Source organism: Cervus canadensis, chromosome 4 (genome assembly GCF_019320065.1).
Source record: "Cervus canadensis isolate Bull #8, Minnesota chromosome 4, ASM1932006v1, whole genome shotgun sequence".
In the NCBI taxonomy this organism is placed as follows: domain Eukaryota; kingdom Metazoa; phylum Chordata; class Mammalia; order Artiodactyla; family Cervidae; genus Cervus; species Cervus canadensis.
The window spans coordinates 61,799,320-61,827,054 of NC_057389.1; the positions used below are offsets into that span (position 1 = coordinate 61,799,320).

The 27,735-nt window shown below is 47.6% G+C and overlaps 1 protein-coding gene and 1 long non-coding RNA gene across 8 annotated transcripts in view; one reads left to right on the forward strand and one right to left on the reverse strand.

Moving 5' to 3' along the window:
• Positions 1-6,598: 6,598 nt before the first annotated feature.
• On the reverse strand, positions 6,599-7,286 carry LOC122439901. 2 transcript variants are annotated; one of them, XR_006269014.1, is made up of 2 exons: positions 7,159-7,286; positions 6,599-6,809 (listed from the first exon to the last, which is right to left on the reverse strand). It is a non-coding gene; the product is annotated as an uncharacterized LOC122439901 (long non-coding RNA). The 2 variants fall into 2 exon arrangements; XR_006269013.1 differs by having other exon boundaries at positions 7,163-7,273.
• Positions 7,022-27,735, forward strand: part of LOC122439900 (core histone macro-H2A.1) — an 82,808-nt gene continuing 62,094 nt past the window's right edge. For 2 of the 6 annotated variants that reach the window (XM_043465460.1, XM_043465463.1), the window contains exons 1-2: positions 7,336-7,515; positions 17,471-17,675. In XM_043465460.1, the coding sequence (XP_043321395.1) occupies positions 17,504-17,675 (172 nt within the window). In that variant the 5' untranslated portion in view covers positions 7,336-7,515; positions 17,471-17,503. Of the gene's footprint in view, positions 7,176-7,328; positions 7,516-17,470; positions 17,676-27,735 lie in introns of those variants that run through there. The other 4 variants (XM_043465461.1, XM_043465462.1, XM_043465465.1 and 1 more) reach the window with 4 other exon arrangements.

Here is a 27,735-nt window from a genome sequence, read left to right on the forward strand (position 1 = left end):
TTAAAGAAAGGCATTAACTGCTTAACAAAGACAGGAGAGGGTGGGGATTGTTGAGAACAGGGGTAAGAGTCAGATGTTGCCGCTAAATACAGATCAAAGCGAGACAACTTATCTCTGAAGTAATCAAGTAAGGAGGAAAGGTTCCAATGGAAGAGACGGTGGTGCATCTGTTCCATGGAAAAGGGTGCATCTGTTTGCTTGTGGTGACAGAGGGTGGGGGAGAGAAGTTTCTTTCTTTCCTGGGATTCCTATGCGCACGTGCACATCCACACCCACACACCCGCACCCACCCCTTGGCTTGATCAAAAGCTTGGGAACTAACTAGAGACCTCTCCCTGCCCACAAATAAGGTCAAGCTAAACCAGGGAAATGGTGACACCCCACCATTTGACTCTCAGATCATCAAAGGTCTTGGAGAATAGTCAGGGTGGGGCTAAGAGGTGCTGGGAAAATGCAGGAATGCTCAGTCCTGCCCATTGCCAGCCCAGTCCCAGGATCTCTGGAGGGCCACTTGGCTACCTGTGTTAAAGCTTTTAAACTGTGGATCTTTGATCCAGCAGTTCCACTTTTAAGAATTAACCTTTCGCCGTCAGATGTGCACTAAGATGTATTGCTAAGGACATGCATCAGGTTTTTCTAATAAAATGCAAAACTGCCTGAAAGAAAAACAGTAACAACAATAACCAACAATAATTGGTTAACTAAGTGATGGTACAGCCCAGGATGTTTGGAATAGGAGTTCCCAAGATGGGGTCTGCTGACCGCCGAAGGTCACTGTGACTCTTTGCAGGGGTTCACAAAATCCAAACTTTTTGTGATACTGTTAAGACAATATTTAGCTTTTTCACTGTCTTGGTCTTTGCACCAGTGGTGCAAAAACAATTGTGGGTAAAACTGCTGATGACTTAGCACATATCAGCAATGACACCAAACTGTACTAATAATCGTTTTATCCTTTATTGACAAGCACTGCCAGGAAAAAATCCCAGTAGTTTCATTTAAGAGTGTCCTTGATAAAGTAATTGTTGCTTAGTCACTCAGTCATGTACGACGACTCTTTGAGACCCCATGGACTGCAGCCCTCCAGACTCCTCTGTCCATGGGGATTCTCCAGGCAAGAATACTGGAGTGTGTTGCCGTTTCCTTTTCCACAATGAAGCAGAAAAATTACTAATTTTATTGATCTTGACCCTTCAGGACATACTTTACATTTTAAAATGTTCTCTGTGACCACATGAGAAGTATATGTGAATTACTTCCTGGGTTGGGAAGATCCGCTGGAGAAGGGATAGGCTACCCACTCCAGTATTCTTGGGCTTCCCTTGTGGCTCAGCTGGTAAAGAATCCACCTGCAATGTGGGAGACCTGGGGTTCGATCCCTGGGTTGGGAAGATCCCCTGGAGAAGGGAAAGACTACCCACTACAATATTCTGGCCTAGAGAATTCCATGGATTGTATAGTCCATGGGGTCGCAAAGAGTCAGACACGACTGAACCACTTTCACTTTTCATGTTCTGCTATTTAACAAACTAGGATGGTTGCCTTAAGGAAAAGCATTTGTGTGATTAAGTTGTGGGCTAAACTAGCTGCTTTTTTCACGAAACACCATTTTACTTGAAATGACGATGGACAGCAGGGCTATGTTAATACTTTCATGGGCTCCAGGCACTTTTGTCTTTGCAGGCCCCTTCCTTCATAAAAAGATATAAAGATTATATTTTACAACTGTATTGGCATAGGGACAAATACATGAATGTTATATATTAAAGTATTTTATTTGATCTAAAAGAAGTGAATTTCATTTTCTTCTTCTGATTTTAAAGAAATGGGAACACTTTCATGGTCCCATAAAGTCAAGTGGACCTTGGCTCTATTCCTTATGGAGAAGGTGAGCCTGCCTGACAGATGAACTGTGATTGTTCAGACTCTGGTGTGTACCAGGCTGAATTCCCCACTAGGCATAGTTGTATATATCATGCTAATATACTTGTCTTTACACCAGTGGTGGAGGTTTTTTGTTTTTAAATGAGCCCAAGAAGGTAAGAATGCCTGAGGCCCAGGAAAGTCACACTGCAGACCTGAGAATATGGTGGACGTTTTCTTGAAAAGGAATGAAATGAACTTGTCACTTCAAGAAATGTAACTGTGATGTTATGCTGCCAATGATAAATTTGAACTTTCAACCAAAAATTACAGTATTGGAAATTTCTATCTGCCACCATGAGCTTGGAAACTTCTCAGTACTTAAAAACCTCTGCTGATATCAAGGATATCAGAAATGTGATTTTCTGATTATACCATGAAAGGAGTTCACATTTGAAAGATTAGGAGATCTGTATAACTCAGTGAACTACTATTTTCCAAACAACAAATGAGTGATTATATCAAATCATGCATTGCTAAAAGGTCCATCAAAATAATGGATAAAAATTAAGATAGATTAATAAATCCATTAAAAATAATAAAAATATAGATTAATGGATATTACCAAATCAGTTGGTCTCAGATTCTATATTTTTATTAACCTTTAAGAAACTACTACTTTTGGGGTTTTGGAGTAGTATCAAAGAAGAATATCCAAAATGATCTGAAAAGGTTATTAAAATCCTCTATTTTTCCCAAATACATATCTGTATTTTTTATATAGACTGTATTTTTTCATATACTTAAAACAATAAATAGCAATGACTGAATACAGAAGACATGAGAATCTAGCTATCTTTGTTAAAAAAGACATTAAAGAAATGTGCAAAGTTGGAAGACAGTGATACTCTTCTCACTAAAATTTGGTTGTTTGGAAAATATATTTATTTTTCATACAAATACATTGTTTTAACATGAAACTTGTTTACAGATTAACATTTTAAAAATGAATAAGTTAATATTTAAGATTTTTGTTTTAATTTCTAATAGACCAAATATTGACAGATACAACCCATGTAAAACAACAGCTCTTTGCAGTCCTCAATAATTTAAGAGAGTAAAGGTGTTTTCAATTCAAATAGTTTCAGAACTGCTGTTGTAGAATACCTACAACAGGTTAAATGTTTATAAAGGACAATTAAGTTTAAAAAGCAGGTGACGAGTCCTAAATGCAATAGAAACACAAATACATTTAATATTAAGTAGATATGGATACAAAGGAGTAGGCAATGGCAGCCCACTCCAGTACTCTTGCCTGGAGAATCCCATGGACCGAGGAGCCTGGTAGGCTACATACAGTCCATGGGGTCACTAAGAGTCGGACATGACTGAGCGACTTCACTTTCACTTTTCACTTTCATGCATTGGAGAAGGAAATGGCAACCCACTCCAGTATTCTTGCCTGGAGAATCCCAGGAACAGAGGATCCTGTTGGGCTGCCGTCTATGGGGTCACACAGAGTTGGACACGACTGACGTGACTTAGCAGCAGCTTAGCAGATATGGATACAAAGACTGAAAAGGAAGCAGTGGTTTTCTCCTAGGTATACTTAGGGTGATTTTTATGCTTTTGTGCATTTTTATTTTCCAAGTTTTACATAGTGAGCATGCATTAAATATTTATTTAATATTTATGATATTATGATATATTTATCATTAAATATTTATTTTGCAATCTTAAAGAAGAAAATCTGATGGAACCCTCTGAGCCTGACTGGGGGAGAGGGCATGCACCGACATGGAAGAACAGGACAGACAAATTAGAGGGGAAGAGAAAGGGAGTGTGGAGCCTTTGGGAGACAGGAGGAGAGGGCATCTTGAACTTCTCCCAGGAACAATATTCCCAGTGAGTTCTATGTGAATGGCACCCTGTGGAGGGATGAGGGGTGGGGGGATAGCACCAAGGTCAGCTCTGGAGGGGTGAGGACCCTAACCCAAGGACAGTGGTGCATGACTCTGGGGACAAAAAGACTTACTCTAAACTGGGGGGTGGTGGCATGGGGAGGATGGATATTGGGTGCAGAGGAAGGGCACCCCTAGAAGGGCTTTATTCAGGACTGAGTCATGAAAACTCAGGTCCTGGATGAACCTGGACTTGAACCCCAGTGCCAGCCTACCCACTTTCTGATCCCCAGCATGTTTCTTAGCTTTCTGAATCTGTAGTGCCCTGTAAAATGGGGATAGAAATGTCCCAGAAATAGTGTGCCTGCTGGGGCTGTTGTGAAACAGAAATGATGGGATATATCTGATTTGACACATGGTGAGTGTGCAATAGGATGGAAAGAAAAACCAGTCTTGTAGGCTTGACCCACTTCCAGGTCACCAGGGAAACCAACTTAGAGACCAAAGCTGGGGTCAAGGTGAGCGAATTACTTCTTGGTCGGCTAGGGTTGCAGATCTCTAAGACAATCTTGCTCTGTGTTTGGCCTTCACCGTCATTTAAAGACCTGGGAAAGAGGAAGCCTCAGGTCTGTACACAACCAGGGCACCAGCAGGCTGCAGGTGTCTCCGCCTCTCCACACTGCCTGGGCTTTCCTCCAGCGCAGTTGTTCTCTCCTGTTAAGGTTTCCAGGAGTACTGTACTGCTTGTATTTCAGACCAGAACCTAGGCAGCGTGGCAATGCACCTAGAGGGTTTTTCTCCTGGAAGGAGACTGGTCCACAGCAGGCGGTCAGCAAGTGTTTGTTGAATGACTTACTGAAGTGTGGCATCCTCCTGACTCACTGTGGCCTACAGAAGCTTCACCTGGTAGCTGGCCGTTGCAGAACTGAGGGACCTCCCCAAGGAGAAGGGAAGCACAGAGCAAGGGTGGGTGGTGGTGGTCTCTGTCCCTCTTCTGAGACCTCTCTGCTGCTTCCGTGGGAGAATCCTCACACATCCTTAATGCTTTGTTTTTAGACCCAAAGAATCATCATTTCTGCAGTTTCATCTCCTGTAATTCTCCTTTCACTCATTCCATGACAACCTCACACTTTAAAAGTTGAGATATTATTGACATTATAACATTGTGTGAGTTTAAGGTGTACAACCTATTGATTTGTTACACTTATATACTGCCATATGATTACATAGAGTTAACACCTCTATCATGTTACACATTTTCTTGTGAACACACTCATTGTACTTTGATTTCAGAGATGCTTCTGTCTGCCTCATTTGCTGTTCCTGTGCTTAGAATATCACCCCCCCATCCCCCAGATATCCTCTTGGCTTGCTCCCCCAATTCCTTGGGCTTCCCTCATAGCTCAGTTGGTAAAAAATCCACTTGCAATGCTGGAGACTCCAGTTTGATTCCTGGGTTGGGAAGATCCCCTGGAGAAGGGATAGGCTACCCACTCCAGTATTCTTGGGCTTCCCTTGTGGCTCAGCTGGTAAAGAATCTGCCCTCAATGCAGGAGACTTGGGTTCTGTCCCTGGGTTGGGAAGATCCCCTTGGAGAAGGGAAAGGCTACCCACTCCAGTATTCCAGCCTGGAGAATTCCATGGACTGTATAGTCTATGGGGTCGCAAAGAGTCAGACATGACTGAGCGAATTTCACTTTCACTCAATTCCTTAAATGTCTCCTTATCAATGAGGCCTTTTCTAAAATTTGAAGCTCCATCCCAGCTTATACCCCTATCCCTCTTCCTTGTTTTGTCATTGAGCCCAAGCTTATATTGCTTGCTACATGACAGGCCAGTAAATCAAGTGATGAGTTGTTGGGAGAAGGAATGGCGACTTATTTGGAAAGCCAGAAAACCAAGAAGATGGGGGACTCTTGCCTCCAAAGAACCATCTTGCTTGAGTTAGAATTCAGGCTTCTTTTATACTAAAAGGGGAGGGAATAAAGTCAAACATTTCCTGGTTCTGGTCAGCCTGGAAAGGGTATGTGTTAATTTCTTCTTCCAAGAAGCCATTCACAGGTGGGCCTGGTCAGGATATTTCCCGTGAGTTAAATCTTAGACAGAGTTACCAGAAATGGGCCATTTTGTATAATTTAAGCTTATAGGCAACACTCCTTTAGTGATTAACTTGTAATAGAATACAAAAGTTTTTCCCCCGTTACAGCTTTATTTTTCCATATTGCATTTACACCATCTGATACATCATCTCTTTTGCCTATAATTGTTCTTTCCCACCTAGACTGCAAACTTCTGGAGTTGAGGGATTTATGCCTGTTCTAGTCACTGCTTCACCTTCATTAACCAAATTGGTGCATGGCACAAAGTCTGACCACACTGAATTAATGAATATATGAATGGCATGTATTGGACACTGCTTTGCAGACTTTTGAAATACAGTGTAAAGCATCGTGGTGAAGGGAGGAGGTTACCACCGCTGCTACAGGGGCAACCTGAGGGCAGGGAGTGGTCATTAATGACTCGTAATCTTCCACCACCAACTCAGCAGCCTCAGAACAACTCTGCAGGGTCTGTATTATCTAAATTTGGTTCAGCTGGGTGCTAATGCCTCCTCCCCCCGCTTTGATGGATGGAGGCGAGAGGAGGAGGAGCCGGAGGGCTCTTATGTTAGTACTTGGGATGGGTCACTAAGGTCTTAAGGCCAAAAACCAATTTAGAAATACAAGTTGGGTTTTGCAGCGGGCCCCTCTTTCTGCTTGTCTCAATCAAAACTGAATTAATTTTAAAAATAAAGGGAAAGGGAAAATAATTTAAAACAAACAAACAAAAATGTGTGTGATGCTAGAGAATCACTGTTTAGTAAATCTCAACTTGGGTCCAAGAGTGAACATTTGCTGAATCTAAGTAAACGGCTTCCAGGCAACAAAGCAGATCCAGACTTCCAGGGGTCACTGCGAAGAACTCCAGGGGAGCCGGATGCGCAGCAGTTGGTCGTGGAGAAGACCAGGTTTGATAAGGGCTTGGGTCCAAAGACAGCGGGAGGTTCTGAGGTGCGAGGGAGGTTTGCATTGGTTGGGGAGGGAAAAATGCTTGCTGATAACAGCAATTTGCCTCCCTCCCTGCGTCAATGAGACGGCTTCTAGAGATCGGCAGGGAAAGCCGCCCTCCCCCCACTCCATGCCACCCCACCCCCTCCCAGTAGGCGCTCAATAAGCGTTCCTCGAGACGCACAGGCTGGGACGCGCGCTGGAGAAGCGCCTCTGCCCAGGGTCCCGACCCTTTCCCAGCACTTAGCTCAGGGCGAGACCCCGGCTCGGGCGGGACCCTGCGTGCGGCGTCCGGGCCGAGTGACAGAGGACCAGAGCTGGGGCCGCCGTGCGGCTGGGGAACTAACCCACCGACGTCCAGGAGGTAGAGCACGGAGGGCCCCCGCGCGCGCGGCTACGGGCTTGGGGTCAAGGCTGGGGCGCCCAGGTGGCGCGGGAGGGGTGGCCGGACGCGCGGGGACGGGATGGGATGTGACGAGCGGCGCGCTGTGCATTGTGGGAATCCCGGGGCCGCGGCGACTGGTTCCAGTTCACTCGGCAGCGGAGCCGGGCGGAGGGGGCGAGCGCGGGGCGCGCGGGCGGGAAGCGAGGAGGCGGGCAGGCGGGCCAGCGAGGAGCGCGGAGAGAAAAGGCGCGAGCGGCCGAGAGAGCACAGGCCGGACACCTTGCTGCTGCTGCTGCCGCCGCCGCTGCCGAGCCGCCCCGTAAGTGCCGCGCGGGCCCCCTTGCCGCGCGCCGCGTCCCCGCCGCCCGGGTCCGGCTGCCGAGCTCTTCCGGCGGAGGGTGCATGGGAGCGGCCGGGCCTGGCGGGCACCTGGCGGCGCACGGCCGACTCGGGCTGCTGGGCTCAACGCGGCCCACGCCGGGGCCTCGCGCGCGCACGGCGCCCTCCCAGGCCCTGCCCGGGCCGCGCGGGATCCTCTTTGGTTTTGTTCAAAAAGCAAACCCGGAAGCCAACTTGTCTTAGAACCGCGTTCTCCTGCCCGTGCCTGGGCGCTTTTGTGGGCAGGAGACACCCCCGGCTCCTGCCCCGGCGACCCTTCCTGCAGCGGGCGGGCTGGACTCCAGGCCGGGGGAGGCGTCGCGGCGGGAGCCGGTCGGCCTGGGCCTGGGCGCCCGGGAGCTGTTGTGCGCGGAGTTGTACTTGGTGAGGCGCCCGCCCGCTCGCGAGTTGCCGTCCCCGGGCACAATAAGCAGGGCTCGAGCCCCAGGTGGCGGTGGTGTAGGCGTCTGGCTGGTGTGCTGGGAGAGTGGGATAGGGGTTTGGGGAGTTGCAAGACTGGAACCAAGGCGGGGCGGGCAGGGATTTGTCCAGGGACTGGTTGGAGAGGGGCCGCGGGAACCCCCGCTGCCCTCTCGTTTTCTGATCAGCCTTTTGTTTGCTTTGTGTTTGGGAGGTGTTTTGGTGTTTTGTTTTTTTTTTTTCTTTTCTTTTCTTCCCCAAGGTAACTCCAGGAGGCTGTAGGCTCTTCGAGTGGAGAAGGCCAGGAGGGAAGTCTCTCGCTGGGGGGTGGGGTGGAAAGAGGAGGTGAGTGCGCAGGGTGCTGCTGGTCATGTCACCTGACAACAGGTGTGCGGGATGGCGCGTCCCACCTGCACTGCTGCAGGGACCACAGATCACTCACGAAGGATCTTGTCAGTAGATTGCTTGAAACGTTGTTTTAGACAAGATGTTAGGGAAACATACTTTCCCGAGTGTGGAAATAAGAGACACACAGCTGAGACAAGCCTTAAATTCAACAATTACAGTTACCACGAAGTCCTTGTAAGATTTTAATGATCCAATAAACAGCGTATGAGAATAGACAATTAGAGGGGCGCTCCTGCGAGCTTCTCTCTTTCTTCTACCTTTGTGGTTTGAGGTTTCATCATTAAAGAGGGGGAAAGTGCTTTGTTCCAAGATTTCCTGCTCCAAGGACTCAGGAAATTTTGAACAGTTTTAAATTTGAATGAGTGGGAGACTCTATGTGTGAATTAGATGGGATCCACCTACTCCAGGCCACCTTTAGATTACTAGTCTGCTTTCAAAGGAGTTATTAGCTCTGAAATTGACACTTCTTTGCTGCACCTGGAATTGATACCCATGTACACTGCTAACCAAAGCTGGGCAACGGGCATCTCAGTCTTGCACAAGAGGCTCCCCAGTGAGGAGAGATGTATTTTTCAACCTATTTTTCTTTCTTCCTCTTTCTAAATCGTCAAGACTTTATTTATTTATTTATTTTTTTCATCAAGACTTTAAAATCTTATTTACTTTATTTTTAGGAGGAGAGTAGGAAATCTCTCCACTTTGTTACTGTTTTGATCTCTTACCATTGTTAATACTGATTCTTAGATAAAGGTATTTAGAAGGAGGGAGGGAGTTAAATAAGTGAAAATTGTTTGAGGCAGGGCCTTTAGAATGAGGATGGGATGGCATATGTTTTATTAAACTTTGAATCGTCTAGACCATCACACACGACATTCTATACTTCATACAAGTATAAGTCACTGGCTTGGTCTGTACCCAGTGGGCCAGGGTCAGAGAGTGGTACATCTCAGTCTGCCATTTTTTCTGGTCCTCCAGATAGCAGATCTCTGGAAGACCCTCTCATCTCTTATTTCCAAGAGAGGCTTGGACTACATACATGAATTTTGGGACCTACCTCTAATATCTTCAAAGTTACTGCTACCCCAAGCCATTTAAAGGAGGTTTACTTAAATAAAAGCCCAAAACTGACAAAAGCCCAACTTGACAAAACTCAACAAGAATCTATATGTGGTATTCATCAGAATGGCAGCAGCTTCTAGTTGTCTTGGGATTGTGCCCTTGGATTTGTGTCAGCTTTTTCAGAGCCCTGTTCTTGGCACATGGGCTGGGAAAGGGCAGAGGTCAGTGGGGCCCATATCTGTCATATGGGTTTAGAAATACGTTGGGCCCCACCTCAGCTCTTATGAGTGAGTCCAAGTGGTTAGCTCTTCATTCCAGAGAATTGTATAGCTTGTTAGCTTGGATCAAGCCTGCCAGATCAGTGTCTTGCAGTCTTCAGGAAATATCTCTTGGGAATCACGTTTCTTGGGGGTCAGGCACTAGGGACAGAACCAGATCAAGAAAATGTCCAGTTTTGCCATGTCCCCCTACTTCCCAGGAGGGGAGGGGGCTGGAGCTTGAATTAGTCACCAGTGGCCAGTAATTTGGTCAGTCATGACTTCTATGTAATGGAATGTCTGTAAAACCCCCAAAGGACAAGGTTCAGAGAGCATCCAGGTTGATGAACAAGTGGAGATTTAGAGAGAGTGGCACACTTGGAGAGGGCGTGAAAGCTCCATGCCCTTCCCTGGACCGCCCTATGAATGTATCTCTTCCATCTGACTGTTCCCAAGTTATATCCTTTTGTTAATAAACTGGTATGTAGTAAAAGAAAAAAAAAAAAAGAAATGTTGAGTTCTTACCCTTGGGAAGCTGACACGAGGAGCAGAGGGCAGGCAAGTGGCCATTGCAAGGTCAGTGCAGGAAGCCACAGTAGCTCTCATAGCAGCTCCCAGGACAGTAACCTAGCCAGGAGCAAGCCCTCATTAGGCACGGAAAGACCAAGTAAGAGTTGGCCGGGCAAAGGAGGGCAGGTGGGGACAAGTGTTTGAGACCTGCCCCACATGTGCAAAGTCTGAGAACAATGAGAATAGAGGTCATATGGGGGAACTGCCAGAGGCTCAGGATGTCTTGATTCTAGAGGGAAACTAGTGAAGCCAGAGAGTCAAACAGACCAAATCACAGAGGGGGATCCTGATCAGAAACACACTGAGGGATTTAAACTTCTTTCTAAGAGCAGTAACAAGCCTGTGAAGGCTCTGGACAGGAGGAAAATGTCTCTTATTGGGAATGCTTCATCTGTTCAACAAACATTGAATAGCTTCTAGATGGTAAGCCTGCCCAGGGTCTTGCCCTACTGAAGCTCACGTTTTCCTCTGATGGCCTTCCACTGGGGTGACTGTCCCCTCGTTGGCACAGCCTTTAACAGGGAGAGGAGGTTTGAAGGAAAATTTCCTTGCGAAGGAGGCAGACAGTGCCATACTAACTATTGAAATGTAGTGCTGGTTCCTTTAGTGTTGCTCAGGATGCATACCACAGAGTGGATTTGCAGAGGTGAACATTTTAATCCCACACTGTCTTCCTGCTAACTGTTCCTGCTTGCGGTAAATAACACTCTTCATTTTGGCTTTTGTTTTTTCCCACCACTAAAATCCTGACACATGAGAAGAGTAAAATCTGCTGGAACAAAGTGTTTGCTTTAAGGTTTATTTATTATCTCTATTTGTCCCTTTCTTCTTGTTTCCAATCCCTTGGTTCACTGAGGATGGACCGTAAGTTCTTTAATCATCCCTTTCATTTTATGGTGTAGTGTTTTATGAATGGAGAGAGACGTTTTTCCTGATTGGCCAAAGTACCAGTGAGGTCTCTGTTCTGAGCCAATCAGAGTGCATCTCTGAACTCCAGCTCTGCCAGTGATAGTTGTGTAGTATATCCACATGCCTCTGGGGACATGACAGCAGTGTCACCATTAATCATTTGGTATGATGGGAGTAAACGGAAGAGAATGCTGTAAATAGGATTAGTGTCCTGCGCTTCAGAATTAAGTGTCTCAGGCTTGCCTTCGTGATTGGAGTTGATGGGAAGGTGACAAATGCATGTGGACATGTGGGCACTTATCCAGTGACAGGGAATGGATGGGGCAGTCCTCACTCTGTAACAGTGACCTGAGCGCTGATAGCTCAGATTCTTCCATCCTTGGGGGCCAGAGATAGGGCTGTCTGACCAGCAGCCCCCCAGCAGTTCTAATCAATATTTTGCTCAAGATCAATATGCACACATTCATTGCTTAGATAATAAAAGACTTTACCATTGACCATTCCAATGGTTTCGTGAGTGCCCTGATTATTTGAGAGTTTTCTAGGTGGCAGCTTTAACAGAGGTCAGCGTCTTACAGATATGAGGAGGGTGAGTCTTTTCCTCTGGTCTGTGTTACTGTGCCTGTCTTAACGGCAAGAAGGGAGATTGCTGGAGTCATAGGATGGTCACAGAAGGCCTCTGCATGCTCATACCTCAGCCATCAGGGAAATGGTGGTGGTCCCTTCTTGGGAATCCCCAAGGTAGCCCCATAAGCTTCCTGAATTTTGTGGATCTGGGCTCCCACATGAATGGTCCCAGAGAAGCTCCCGGAGTGGTGTCTCACTTGCCACATCTGAGTCCTGTGGTCCTTGCAAATGCTGCCCTTGTCTTTGTCAAGAGAACCCCCAGCCACTGTAACTTATCAGTTGCCACCCAGCCAGCACTTGAGGGCCTCTCAGGAACCAGGCAGGGTGGTAGGTTCTAAGAGATACAGTCAGTGAGCAGAGTGGCCTGGTCCATCCCATCAAGACAGACAAGAACATAGGCAGTGGTGATACAGTGTAACAAGTGCTAGGAGTGGGATAGGTGGCTTTAGAATATTTGTGTAAGTTGGATCTAGAGTGACAGTCGGGGATGGGCTGGACACTGCTTGTAGAGAGCCCTTTATATGAGACTGAGAAAAACAACTGCACATATTTCAGTGGTGGCTGAGTGTCATTAAAAGGGATTTCTCACTGGGTTCGGGGGCCACTGCAGGAATGTCTACTGAGGAAACAGTGATTTGGCCTGGTGGAGCCCTCATTTGCTGGTAATAGGAAAGATGGGCCAGAGGTCATTGGGTTCTGTGTACAGAGCCAGAGTCTGGGCATGGGGCTGCTCCACACTAGACTAGAACTGTGGGCCACATGGCTCAACCACTGCAGAGAGGCAGAGGAGGGAGCTCCTTGATAAATCTCCATCATCAAAGAAATGTTGGATCCACTAGGCAGAATCACCCCAGACTGAGGGCAGGAGAGAATGTTCCACCCCAAGTGAGTGGCATGTCCCAAAGGGTGGAAGTGGGGATGAAGGTGGTTTGCGGCCCATGGAGGAGCCAGTTATGTGCCCTGTTGGCAAGGAGAACAGCAATGTAGTAGGATGACCCTTTGCCCTGCTTGCCTCTGTTGCCCCTTCCCTGTGTTTTCATGTCTATCTTATTCATGGGATCCTCACAGCTGGGCATCTCATTTGTCCTCTGCTTTGAGGACAGATCACGTTGTCACAGTCACATCTTGATCATTGAGGGGCTTGTTGTCAAAGACCTGCTTCTCACTGAGCCTGGTTCTCTGTAGAGCCCCCTCCGCCCCTGTGTCTGCATGAACTTTGGGTTTCTGCAAACAAGGTTCATGTCTATTGTGGTTGATTTATAGTTGGAGGAGTTACAGAGATAAAGACTACAGAGATCCCTTCAGGATCAACCACAGAATCTTCATTTCCTGACCTGATAACAGTCAGGAAACAGTCATTACTGACCTGTTCAGTAATGAACAGATGCCAAGGTTGCCTGAAGACCTATCACTGTCTTCAAAGCATGTGGGACCCTCTGCAGGGCTGAGGGCTTCTGGTTTGCTGAATGGGGTGCCCTCCTGGCTGATGAATCCAGGAAGGAAGAACACAGTTTTGTCAGTTTGGCAGGGTACTGTTGCTGTTTCTCCTGTGAACAAGGCCAGTGCCCCGGTGAGAAGCTGAATGCATGGGAAGCCACATTCTGCGTGACAAAAGGACTGTCCACCTCTCAGAAAAGGCTTGACGCAGGACATGGGTCAAAGTAGGCTTTGACTGGTCACTCAGACCCTGGCTTCAGGGTCAGCTCTCAAGTTGGTTTGTCAGGTTACAGAGACTGGCTGTTTCCTCTTTTCTTTGTAGGAAATAGCTAGAGGACATTTTCCAACCTCTCTTGCAGTAGATGTGGCCACGTGACCATGTTCTACTTGGTGGGTCATGATCAGGAGTGGTGTGCTCCACTTCCAGACCTGGCCTCTCAAAGCCCCCAGGTGTTTTCCTCCATGGCCCTTTACCTCCAGTGGTAACCGCAAATTGTGCACTGAAGGGTGGGAGGAGTCTGGACCCATGAATCATCCTGCAGAGAAACACCAGTCATGGACTTTCCCCAGGTGAGAAATAAGAAGTAGGGGCTTATTTGTTACAGCAGCTGACCAAGGATATATAGGCTTTCAGTGGTGGAGCTATGACTTGAATCTGGTTAGTCTGACTTTGGAACTCAGGTTATGAATAACAGCGCTTATCAGCTACTTCTGTCACAGCTTCTCTTCCCACCCTGCCTCCCCATGCTGGTGCTGGCTGTAACCGACCTTGTCCCCTAGACTTCTGAAGAGCAGGATGGACCTGTCACACTCATGGATTTATCTGGAGTTTGCACCACCACAAGGCGATTTTCCAAATGATGTTTTAAAAATCACCACACATTATTGGATGTCATGAAGCTGCGTGGCTCTGTTAGAATTCTTTCATAGCTGTGGCTACAGCTTAGGGATTTACTGTTAGAAGTGCAGCAAGAACATGAGGAGGGGCAAGGAACAGAACTTCCTCAGGGCAGTCTTGGGGAGGGAATGAAGACTCAGGGCTGTTTTATCAGAGAAGGAGTCTGATTCCAAACGAGACCTGAAGATGGCTCTGACGTTTAAGCACTGATGTTTAAGGTCTTTCTTGGAACCTGGGGACCTGCAGATGATTGCAGGATGACTGCAGCACCTGGCGTGGAGTAGCTCCCAGTTGAGTCGAGCTAGGGAGGCAGGCACACGTAAAGGTGCCAGGGTAGGTACTGTGGGAATACGGAGCAGTGAACAGTCCAGTCTGTGGTCGGGACCAAGAAGAGAGGTTGTGTGAGCATCAGTTCAGGTTTGGCAAGAGGACAAGGGGTGTTTCAGGCAGGAGAAGCAGCATGTGTAAAAGCATTCTGGGTACAACTTCACGGGTCAGGAAGTCAAGGGCAACTTGAGCATCTGAGCCCAGGCAGGGGTGATGGGAAGCAGTGCTGAAGAAGTAAAGGATGCTGTTTGTGGCTGGCTTGGGGAGCTGGAGAACCAGCAAAGTGGCAGAGATCCTTTGGCATCCATGGAGAGAGACTAGTGCTGTGGAGAACAGGCGAGGAGCGGGAGCTGAACCAAGGCAGGGAGGGCAAAGAGAAGGGAAGAGGCTTGTGAAGTTATGGAAGTGGGTTCAGCAGAGCCTAGCTAATGACTGGGAGCTGTGGAGGTGGGCAGAGAAGTAGGGACAGACTGGCTCCTGATTGGGAGCTTGATGCATGATGTTGCCACCACTGGGGCTGAAAAACCCACAGGAGTTCACATGGGACTTAAAAGCAGGTCCTGCCGAGGGCAGTCAGAACAGAGCCCTGGGGCTCGGCAGCCAGGTGTGCCCTGGGATAGGGACCTGGGAGTCACCAGCTTGTTGACTAAAGACTCTTGGCTTGAGTCAGAGGGGATGGATCCCCAGGAACGTTATTTTTGAAGAATAGGCATGTCAGGTCCCTGGGTGCTAGTGGCTCCTGTCTGTGACAGGACATTGTCCAATTCCCACAAAGTCAGCCCCAAACATACCCAGGCAGGTCCACCCAGAGACAGAACTGGAGTCTGTGCACCAGGAAGAACAGGGCTGAGCTGCATAAACCATCCCTGGTCACTGGCCTCTGCTGCTGGAAGAGGGAAACCATTCAAATCTAAAAACTCGCAGTCCAAAGGTCTGGGGTTAGTCTGTGAAACATATTTGTATTAAAGCCAAAGACTGCTGGGAGCCCAGATACAACTTTTCCCTACCAACACATGCACACACAAGTACAGATACCATTTCCTGCTCAGAGTGAGCGTGGGCACCTGTTTGCCAGGAATGTTTTAAAACAGAGCTCATTACAGAAGAAATGGAGCCAACTATTTGTTTCAGAAAAACCAGACCCTCTGGGACTCTCTTTAGCAATCAATGCTCAATTAAGACTTGGTACCTCTCTTGACAGGGTGAAATACAGAGTTCTCATCACACAGGCCTTGAGCCCCCTTAATTCTGATGGGCCTGTCAGAGTACCCAGAAATTCTGCCTTCTGCTGTTTTGGCCATCTCTGTCAGACAGACCATCCAAGATGGTCTTGGGGGTCATACTGATGTTAGGTATGGACCATGTATATCTTGAATGTAGGGTCGGGTGGCAGGAACAAGGACTCCTAACTCTGTGACTTCCATGGTCACAGAGACAGGGACTATTAGAGCCGGAGGAGCCCACACACTGTGGAGCTTGACCTCAGTTTACCAGTAAATGGGAGACCTGACCGTTTGGTTCAGTGGTCTGAGCATCTGTGGGGAGTCTTGTCTGGTGCCCTGGAACAGGCTGAGGCCTCTCACAGCCCCTTCCGCAGCACCCTGCTCTGGCCTTTCACAGTTCCCAGTGGAATGGCTGCAGGGTTATTCAGTATTTCTCCTGCCCTCCAGCTCTGGGAGAACATGGCCCCCATCTGCCTCGTGCATTGCCATCTCCATCCCAAGCGTGATTCCTGAAGTGAATGCATGAATGACTCGATGCTGTTCGTAAACATCTGCGACCTTGCTGTGTGGTACTGCTCCAGGAATACAGTCAGGGGCAGCCCTTTGAGACCTAGCAGTGTGACGAGAGATAGGACAGGGGAGCGTGTGTGTGTGTGTGTGAAGCACGTAGGAACCAGAGGATGGAGCACTCGGGAAGGTTGGCAGAAGGCAGAAAAGCGTGAAGGATAAAGGAGGTCCTGGCTAAAGGGCACGACTGCTGTGGAGAAGGGCATTTGGGGGTACTCCCTGTGTTTGCGTTTAGACCTCAGGAAGCTCCGGTAAAGCTCGATGGGTGTGGCAGGCCTAGATTTCTAGGGCGTTGCATGACAGGCCAAAGGTTCTGATTGCATCTTGGGAATTGTGGCAGCAGGGAAAACTTAAGAACAGTACCACGGCATATTCAGATTTGTGTGCACGGAGACTGCTCAGCCAGTGGAGAGCAGGTGGATTAGAGTGTGGCCTGTGGTGGGAAGACTTTTTCAGGGCCAAATGTGTGATCATTTGGTTAAGAGAGTGGTGACTTGGATCCAATTACAGTCAGAGTGGAGAAGAGAGGACTCCACAAGAGGTTTGGGGCATTTTGGATGGTGAGTGGGTCAGGGAAGGAAGGAAGGACTCTCCTCTCTGTTCTCTGAGGACAGGCCCGACTAGCAGTCAGGAAGTGCTCAGAGGGCCTTATATTCCAACCTGGCTTCCCACTTAACTCCTGTGAGCAGTTCTTGCCTCTCACAGATAAAGGACTGCAAGGGAGAGAGGCTGCTCTCATCAAAGAACCTAAGTGTCTGACTTAACATCTTCATTGTAGAGGCAGGTGACATAGTTTTCTTTTATCAAGTGTTCAGCAAATTTATCAGCCCTGGTCTCCAGTGTATGAAAATACAATTATTAAACAAGCATATAGATCTCAGCCAAGAAACCCCATTTTCTTTTACATCATGTGCCATAAAGGCAAGGCAGTTAAGAGCAGTCATTGTCAGAGTAACGTTTAAATGGAAGTGGCTGATAAAATTGATATCATGGTATAAAATGTGAAAAGCTAAGCCATTCTTTTTTCCAGGGCTGAAGCACATGGGTGGAATGCAGAAACTGGGCTTGCAGGACTCCGCGGCTGCAGGCGGTGGCATCTGCCGGCACAGCCCGTTTCTTCCAGGGCCCAGAGGGTGTGGGGAAAGGGGAGATGTCCCCAGTAATCCTGACCTGAGCATTCTCTTGCCTCCACAGTGTACTTGCTGATCCATCTCCAGGGCCACCGCCATGTCCAGCCGGGGCGGGAAGAAGAAGTCCACCAAAACCTCCCGGTCCGCCAAGGCGGGAGTCATCTTCCCTGTGGGCCGGATGCTGCGGTACATCAAGAAAGGCCACCCCAAGTACAGGATCGGAGTGGGGGCGCCCGTGTACATGGCTGCCGTCCTGGAGTACCTGACAGGTGAGTGTGCGTGAGTCACTCTGGACACCACAGCTTCCAAGGATTGGTAGGACCTTGTTCATTTATTTTGAAAATGTCAAACCTATGGAAAAGTTACAAGAACAGTAAGTGAACATTTTTACCTAGATTCACTATCTGTTAACATGTTGCCCCGCTTGCTTTCTCTCTCTCCATTCTGTGTGTGTGTGTGCGCGCACATGTGCATGCACATGTGTACATTTATTTTTGGCTGTTACCTATTATAATATGTCTGTTTTGAAATTTCCTCAGTTGTCCTGATAACGTGCTTTATGATTTTGTTCTATTTTCTTTCCTGATCCAGGATCCATTTTAGGATCATACATTGCATTTTTCTGTCAGGTTTCTTTAGGTTTATTTAAAAAAAAAATTCCCTAGCTTTTCAAAAAAATCTCTGCTGACATGGATGTTTTTGGAGGGCACAGGCTAGATATTTTGCAGAATGCCCTTTAGGCTTGGATTCAGGTTAAATGTTTTGGCAGGAGAATTCCATAAGCAATGTTGAGTCCTTCTCTGGTGTCATGTCAGGAGGCACTTGCTGTGGGTTTGTCCGATCACTAGTGATCTTCACTGTGGTCATTGAGTTAAGGTGGTGTCTGTGCATTTCTGTACATCCTGGATCGCAGCCTTTCACCCATGGCTTTAGCATTCCTTGATGATCTTATTACTAGGATCTGTTATCACTAGGGTGGTTATAAAATAGTGGTTTTTCTATTTCTGTCCTTTTTCCTACGTTTATTAGTTGGCATTCTTCTGATAAGAAGAGCTTTCCTTCTGCCCTTCCCTTTTTTTTTTTTTTTAAAATACCAATGTTGGTTCGTGGATTTTTAGAATTTGACATGTTTTGTACTGTCATGTCGTTACTCATTATTTTGGTCGCATTGTCTCAAATTTGACCTTCAGGCTGGTTTTTATGCCCTTCTTCCCCCTCTCTGAAGGAAATGCTTGCTTTCCAACAAAAAGAGAGATTCTCGTCTCCCCCTGACCTTCCCCTGTCCCAGTCTTGCAATCAGCTGTCCCTCCGGGGCGAGGTGGTTGGTCCTTTTCCCGGATAAAAAGTTGTTGGTCTTATTGGTGACTCCATAGCAACTGTGGGAGGTCAGCTGGGCGGGGATTCATGCGCGCCCCCGCCCCCGCAACCCCGGCCGCCATTTTTAGTAATGAGGAAACCAACCTCAGGACATGAAAAGGTTTGCCACATATAACCAGGAAGTACTTGCAAAGGGACACATCCTGCTGTCCTTTTGTAATGCTTTTACCAGTTTTTTCTCCATACATCATCAGGGCAAGTGGCAGGTGGGGGCAGCTATCTCTCTAGAGAGATAGGAGAGAAAGGAGAGACTGACTCAGCCAGACAAGGCTGGGTTGCTTCCTGCTCTCCCAGCCCTCTTGGTAAGACCAAGGCTTCCCCTAACAACCATGAGGGTTCTAGAGTTTTTGTGTTCTGTTAAAAGTGTCTAGGCATAAAAAGTAATTGGGGTTCTAGTTAGAAGGCCTTTGCACATATTTGGAACTTGGACCCAGTTCAAGTGGCACGCCTGGTAGCACGACATAGACATGGTTCTGCTCACTATGCAGATGAGGAAACAGAAGCCCAGCACATCGGTGTCACACCCAGGAAAACGACATGGAATGCTGGCAGTCAGCTCGGGAGACCAGGGGAGAGGTCACTAGGTAGGACTCAGAGGAGACGTCTAAGGTCTGGCTTGGCAGTTTATGTGGTCTGTGACCCAGAGAGAGTCACTTAACCTCTCCGGATCCCGGTTTCCTTTCAGCTCATTTGGAGACAACAGTCCTTGCTTCACCAACTCCAGGCTGCTGTGAGATCCAGAGGGACTTTGTTTGAGCACAATGGGGAAAGCTGACATGATGTGTATGTAAATCCAGCCAACCTGTGTTTCCTGGTTCCCGAATGCTCTGATGCCCCTGGCACAGGCATGACACTGGGATGTTCACAAACATGTTCATTAGGTCAAGTACCACAGCAGTTTCATTTCTTCCATCCAGCTTCCTCTTGTTAGTTAGTGGGGCGTTGGTGGGGGGCTACCACTGCTCCATCATGTTTGAGGCAACTACTGACTTTGCCGCACAGAAAATCTGTATGTTTTCTTTGTCTGTGTCTGGTTGGCTCTGAAACTGAACGCAGCGCACGTGAGGGCCAGGTCAGTAGGTGTGTTCTCACAGGGGCCAGGCACCTTGACCCTGAACCACACCACCCGTGCCCATCTCTGACTGTCATGGGTGCAGTAGTGGTCCCAGAGTGGGGTGGGAACGACCAGGACAGTCCAGTGCTAGAGCTGGCCACATCATTCAAGGCAAATCCTTACTCCGGCGTTAGCCATGTTAACCCCTGTGTATTAAAAAGTAATACATATTTTGAAATTTTGCCAAGTCCTTCCAGAGCTATAGTTAGCTGAATCTGAGCCGTTTTCCCTGCCTACACACAGTGTTGAGTCATTGGAGTGACCACTGCCCAGGGCCCTGAATTGTCATCTGGTCTGTGTGATGGGGCCTTGGGGGATGTCGTGGGCCCTCGGCGCTATATTCGATCACTGCTAGTCTTGTGTCCGGTTGTCTGATGGGCAGGAGCTGAGTTCCAGGGCCGCATCAGTGAAGCGTTGCTGCACTCCCCTGTCCGGACTCTGCTGTGCCCTGCCCCCCATGACTGCTCTCAGGAGGTGATTCGCCCTGAGCCCCTCAGGCTGGGCTGTTGGGAGCCCATCTGCCTGCTCAGAACTTGGGCTTTGGTCCCTGAGAGAGAAGCAGAGGTGGGCCAGCTCTCTTTCTGCTCTGCTGTCTGCTCTTGTTTCACAGGAGACCCTTTCCCAGTCAGTTCACATGCTTCCTGAGCGCCTGCTCTGTGCCCAGCACCGTGCTAGCCTCCAGAGCACAGGAGTGGCTGGGGCAGAAATAGTCTCTGCTCCGTGGAGCTCGCGGTCTAGTCTGGAAGGAAGAACCAGCCAACCCAGGTGGTTCCTGACTGTGCCAAGGGCTGTGAAGGCTGTAAACAGGCCAAGGAGCCCTGGAGGTGAACCGACCCAGGAGGGTTTTATTTGAGGAGGAGACATAATCAGCTGAGACCTGGAGAGGGAGATGGTGCCAACCAGCCCTGGGAGGGATAGGAAAAAGCTCTGCCACCTTCACAATGCACCCCCTGGGTGCCGGCCACTTCCCAGAGCTGGGAAACGCTAATGTAGCTTTGGGCTCAGACACTGTGCTCCAACGCACGGCATCTGAGCAGAGGGCCACCCATTCCACAGGCCCTCAGGAGAGCTGCATTGTGTCCAGTGCTGAGAACCAAGCCAGAGCAAGACCTCCCCCCACCCCCAGAAGCTTTGTCCAGAGGCGGGCACAAACCAGGAAAAGGCGGTGATGATGCAGGACCACACGTGTTGAGATCAGGCTTCAGAAGACTTTTCCTGGAGGATGTGTGTTAACCTGCTGACCAGGGCCGCCCGGCTCGTCTAGTTGTCTCCTGAAGGGTCCCCTGGAGGATTTGTTTCCTTCTCTGACAGGTGGCACACAATTGCAGGCATGGTGATAGGGTGCCACCCAGTGCTCTTTGGACCAGGCCTCCTGGGAGAACACCCTGGTGGAGAGTTGAGAAGGGGTCTCTGCTCGGGTGGCTGAGCTGCAGGGCCCACCTAGGACCAGGTAGCTCTGGAGCCGGGAGCTGCCATCTCCAGCCAGCCTGCAGCACCACTTGTGCCGTGCTGTCCAGTAGAATCTGGTAGGGGCAGCAGAACCAGGTGGCTAAGAGTATGGACCTTGGTGTCAGAGCTGCCATTTCCTCATTATGGCCTAGGCAGCTCACTCACATCCCCAAGCTGTAGTTTTATTATCTGTGAAATGGGGGTTATAGGAACTGTCATAGATTTACTATGAGGTGGGAATGAGAGGATGCCCTCGAAGTGCTTTTTTGTGTCTGCACAGTGTAGGTGCCCAGCTGTTAACCTGGTGACGTTAGGGTGACAGCAGAGAGGAAGTAATCCTGCTCCAGCTGCTGAGGTGACCGAGGGTGCCCACTTGCCTTGGGGATGCTGCTGGGGCTGTCCCTGCCCACTCAGGTGTGGTGTCCTTTCACCAGGCACCTGCAGAACGTCCTGGCTGTTACAAGCCTACTCCCTCTGGTTTATTTCAAGCTGCCATCTGACTCTTCTTCCTAAAGCTGGCTTAGACAGTAAACAATCTGCCTGCCAGTACAGGAGACTCAAGTTCGATCCCTGGGTCAGAAAGATCCCCCAGAGAAGGGAATGGCAACCTACTCCAGTATCCCATGGACAGAGGAGCCTGATGGGCTACAGTCCATGGGGTGGCAAAGAGTTGGACATAACTGAGCAGCTAACACACACACCTAAAGCTGGACTCACCCTCAACACCAAGGTGCCCTGTTACCAAACTCTTACTCTGTTTGGTGTCAAAAGCTACTTCTGTCTTGAGCTCTTGGCACACTCATGAAAACCTTGAGGGGTTTTCTGGTTAACTGGGAGCTGAGCATGCCCAGCCCTGGGCCTGGGTTAGGTCAGAGCTGAGGCCAGACCAGCACAAGAGCATCAGGACAGACAGCAGCCCTGCAGACCAAGGGCTGTCAGAGTCCAGATAGATGATCCCCTGTGAAGGGCATGTCTTCAGGGCTGAGGGACCACGCAGTACTCCTCCTTATGGTCTGCTCCAGGCTGGGGTGGTTGTGGGAGGAGGATGGGGCCTGCGTCTTCTCTGAAACTTGAAGCTGGCGTCTGTTTCTCCTCTTGGGTGCAGAGCGCAATCATCTGCCAAAGTTAAAAGGAAGAGGCAACATCTGGAACAGGCTTGAGTCTGGCGACCAGACAGCTCCTTCCCCACCTCTCTGTGTGCCTGGCTCTGCAGCCCTGCTGACTCTTCCCAGAGCTCCTCCTGAGGAATGTTATGCTGTCTGCTGGACTTCCCGGTGCCCCTGCACAATCCATTCTCCACCCCATGGCCCTTGACCTTCCAGCCAAGTGGTGATAGTAGCCCCACCTCTCAGGTCACTATGAAGATTGGTATTGCATCTTATGAATTTAGCCAGCATTCTTAGTAAACACTCAATAAGTTATAGATAAAAAGAAGTATTATCATGGGGAAACTGAGGTAGTTTCTTTGAGGCATTGTCTTTGCTTCCGTATTACTGTGGTACTTTTTTTCTTAAGTGGTATTTAGAAGAACTTGAACTCAGTTCAGCTCAGAAGGCCTCTTTGGAGTCTCTTCCCTGTGCCTAGCACAGCCCTGCTCAGTGCTGGGAGGTTTAGGAGATGTGAAGTAGGAATATGTGACATGGTTTTTGCCCTAGGAAAAGTTGATGGCTGGGAACACACAAGTCCATAGACCAGTAAGGGAATGGGGCAGGTCTAAGGGACAAGTTAAAAGCCCTGGAGTCCTACGGTGGGGGTGGTAGGGGGAATGAAAAGTATGTGGAAGAGCAGAAAGCAAGCATGCTATGACTAGATGGATGCAAAGCACCCTGGGTCAACATTGCTCAAACTGTGTCCAGCAGAACCCAGGTATTTGGTGAAATGTAAGAGGTAGTCCACCAAAACATAGGGCTCTGTGGGTGAAACTGGGAGATGGCTGTATTCACATTCCCTGTTTTGAGATGGATATATGAATACCTTTCATTGAGTTCCTCAGTAAAGCAACAGGTTTTAGTTTGGGAACCACTGGAAAACAGTTTTCTATACTGCAGGACTTTTCAGAGCCTTTAACATTCGGGGGTCCTCGTGAATCCCCAAGGGGAGAAACTTAGATATATAGTGGTTCCCAAACTTTTCTCAGAGAGCCTTTCAAGGAACAGCTATACTATAAACACCTTGCATGATGCAGTGTGGGGACACTTCTGGTTTAGGACGTGAAAATGGCACCACGAGGAATTCCAGCCAAAGAAGCAAAGCTTAAGGCCACCATGGAGGATGCACTGTGGTCTGGCTTGTGGCATTGAGGTGCAGAGCTTATCTAATAGATAAGAGATCTAGGTCTGCCGCCTCCATACAGGGCTCAACACAAGTGCTTCAGCATTTGTGCCATGAGGCTGTGGCCTGGGGAAGCTGTGCATTAATTCTGCTAAGCTGAGCCACTCACTTGCTGACTTGGGGAGGGCCTACCACTGTTCAGAGCTGTGCTAGTCACTGAGGTGCCAGATGAGACCCTGCCCACTGGGCTTACCCTGGAGGGACGTGCCTTTGGAGTCACTCGCCCAGCTCCTGAGAGGACAGGCCTGGTTCCTGATCACCAAATCCAAAAGGATGTGTGATGACATATTTTTTGGGTGGGGGAGTCTAGAAACTGCTACATAGCCTGATCACACAGCTACCAACCTGCCTCCTAGGATGTAAACCTGTTTGCAAAATCAAATCTATTCTCAGTTGATTTCTCGACAGTAAGGAGGATGGGAATTCCCATCTCAAGACTGAATGTCGACAGTTTGTAATAAGTATAGACCCTCTCAAGGTGATCACCATGAGAGATCTGCTGATTTGGATACCCTGCTCTGATCTGTTTAAAAACCTACAGTTATAGTATTATATTTCCACCTCTTATTGGGTAAGGCCATGCCTACAATTTTTTTTTTTTTCTGTCATCTTTGGCTCTGTTCTACAAAATAATGAAGACATCCAGGTTTGCATATTCCTAACCTACCAGTCCTTTTGTATTTCCCCATTTCCTGCCCCTCCCCACACCCTGTGTTTCAGACCTCAGTCTTCTCTCTGTCTCCTGTTAGTGACCAGGAAGGACCTCCGCACACTTCTAGCAGGCACCTGGCGTCTCTCACAGCAGGTGCTCCATTCTGAAGCTGGCTGTAGGTACTAGGCTAGCCACAGTGAAGTTTTCAGGGTCAGATCCTGACCTGGGGAACAAGCAGGGTTCACCCAGGGGACCTTATGGCCACTCTGCAGACTGGATATGCCCTAGCCCTTGTGCCTGACTGCATCCTGTAGTAAAACCCCAGGGAAAAGGGATGGTTGTTAAAGATACACCGCTCCCTGGTGTTAGCTAGTAAAATGATCATCCTCATCCCAAGTTTTCAGTTTGTGTGCTTTCTGATCTATAACTCAGGTCAGCTGTTGGATATCCCTTTGGTGTTATTCATTATCTGCACTCCATCCCTGCCCCCCTCTCCTAGGTATGACAGGGAGAGGCCTCCTCTGTCAGCAGTGTGTCCTGTTACACAGATAGTCATTTCGACAAACATCCATCACACTTGGCATTTCTGGCCTGGGAAAGAAAGGATCCGACAAGCCTGGAAGATTAGGGTAGGCAGAGCCTGCAGTTGGCTCTGTCACTTACCTGGCCTCTTTTACCACTTTCCTATCCGGAACAGCCAAGTGTGTCCTGTACTCACCAGCTAAAAATAGGGCAGGGAGAACAGGACAGGCTGGCTCTGTGATGCTCGAGGCCCTCTGAATGGCTGTGTCTCTCGCTTGTTTGCGTGGCCACCCTACCTTAGACTTACACTTCTGGCCCAGACCCAGCTAACTCTTCTTGCTAGAGACTTCATGTTTTTCTGAGGCTCCCAGAACCCCACAGGGCTCACTGTTCTGCAAAGCCTGTCAGCAGATGAAAGTGGGGTCTTGGGGGGACTGGATTTGAATAAGCCAGAGGGCTGCAACTAGAAAAAAATCAGAAACACAGAAGTTGAAACCCCAGTGTGCTGGGTACCCGGTGTGTGCAGCCTATATTTAAATGTATGTTCCCTTTTCCAGTTATGTGAATAATTTATGTTCAAAAATTTAAGAAGCTAAAACTCATAATCTCACTGCCCAGAGATAGCAGCTGGCACTGAATGCCTTTTGTGTGTATGTGTACATGCATGAAAGAGAGTTAGATTTTAGTCTGTTTTTATTAATGTCTGCTCTTGATGATCACTGTACATGATCATATGAAGCAAATCATGCAGTCATTAAGGTGGGAGCTACGTTGGCAGTCCTCCTTAGTCTCCCGGGGAAATAGATGATTCCATGGTGGATGAACCTTCAAGAAGTGCTTGGAAAAGCAGCAGTTTAGCATTTGCCATTTCCCTGGTGACTTGTTGTCAGATGACCAGGCTGTTAGCAGACCCAGGTGAGTCAGACCTCAGGGCTGAGGCCAGATGTGGAAAGCAGTGAGGAGTGGGGTGCCCCAGTGCTTTGCTTCTCCATCCATGGTGTGGAGGTGGCAGCACAGCTTGAGGACACGCTTCTCCCAGGGCCTCTTGAATCTGGTGCAGAGGTCAAAAACTGAATTTTTATCTGGTCCTTCACCCAGTCCTCCTAAGGAGGCCATGAGGTAGTCCAGGAGAGTGTAAGTGTGATCTGGGCCCCATGTCCCCTGATCTCCCACCCTGTGGGTTAGACCAGAGAAAGGAAAGGTCTCATTGCTTTCTTTTGCAAATATTTTCTCCTGCTCTGTGACTTATCTTATTCTCTCAACACTGTCTTTCACAGAGCAGAAGGTTGTTTTTTTTTTTTTAATTTAAAAATAAAAACTTTCAGTTCTTTCTTTCATGCATTGTGCCTTTGGTGTTGTATCTAAAAAGTCATCACTGAACCCGAGATTATCTAGATTTTTCTCCTATGTTATCTTCTAGGAGTTTTATAGTTTTGCATTTTACGTTTAGGTCTCTGACCCCTTTTGTATTAATTTTTGCAGAGGGTGTTAGGTCTGTGTCTGGATTCAGTTTTTTTGCACATGGATGTGCAATTGTTCCACCACCATTTGTTGAAAACCTCTGCTTTCTTGAAAATAAGCTGTGTGGCCTAGTAAACCTCAGTGATCAAGGAGTCTCGCTGTTACCCCATGATTTCTCTTTGAAGGGTGGTATGCAGCTTTTCATTTCTGCATGTACTTAGATGAGTTCTCATGAGGGGTTCTGTTTTTGCCCCGGCTAGTGGAAAGGCTCAAAGCACTACAAAACTGATGCTCGATGTGAGCAAGGAAAAGTGTGTGACCCAAAATGTGCAGGCCTCTTTTACTTCAGGCCTTCTGTCTGGGTTCACTTTACATAATCCTTTAGAACTTCATTGACAGAGGTCTTCTGGTGGTAAAGTTTCTCTGATTTTGAACATGTCTTTATATCTTATCCATAAAGTTTTTAGCTGTTATTTCTTCAGTGTCTCTAGTCTCTCCTTATGGAATGCAAATTAACGATTTGTTAGTGTTTTTTCTAAGCTCCATATCTGTTTGTCTCATTCATATTTTTCATTTGTCTTTTCAGATTACTTTCTGGATAATTACTTCAAGTCTGTCTTGTAAAACTGTCTCCCACTTTACTAATTCTCTCTTCAGCTGTGTCTTATCTGCTATTTAATTCAGTCACTGAATTTTTAATTTGTTTTGTTATTTTTTAGTTTAGAAGTTCTGTTTGGTTCCTTTGTGAATATATTTGGTCATTCCTCATGATATCTTGTTTTCTCGTCATTTTCAAATTTTTCTTTATATTTTACACATGGTTCTTATGTATTTATCTGAATAATTCTTTTTTCCCAAGCTTTATTAAGGAATAATTGACAAATATAATTGTATATATTTAAAACGTACAAAGTGATGACTTAATATGAGTGAAATGATTAGCCATTTTATCTGAATAATTTTAGTATCAGAAATTTTTATGAGCCTGTTTTTGCTGGATTTTGAGTTACTGTTCAGAGTGTCTACCTCTCTCCAAGGCTGCAAAGGAATTCCCTCATGCTCTTGCTTAGTACTTTTTATGGTTTAATTTTTTACATTTTTACTTTGACCCATTTTGAATTTGTCCTGATATAGTGTGGGAGAGGAGTCAACTTAATTTTATTTCATATGGTTACCCATTTATCTCAACACAATTGAGTATTCCAGCTTTTCCCCGATGATCTAAGAGGCTGCTTTTATCATACATGAAATTTCTATATATACATAGGGCTATTTCTGGACTTTCTTTTCTGTTTCAATGGTATGTTTATCTTGTTATGTATTTTATAAGATGTTTCTCATATCTGGCAGGTTTTTCACTGTTTTTATTTTTATAGAAAGTAAATATTTTCTTTGGGCTTCCCTGGTAACTCAGTTGGTAAAG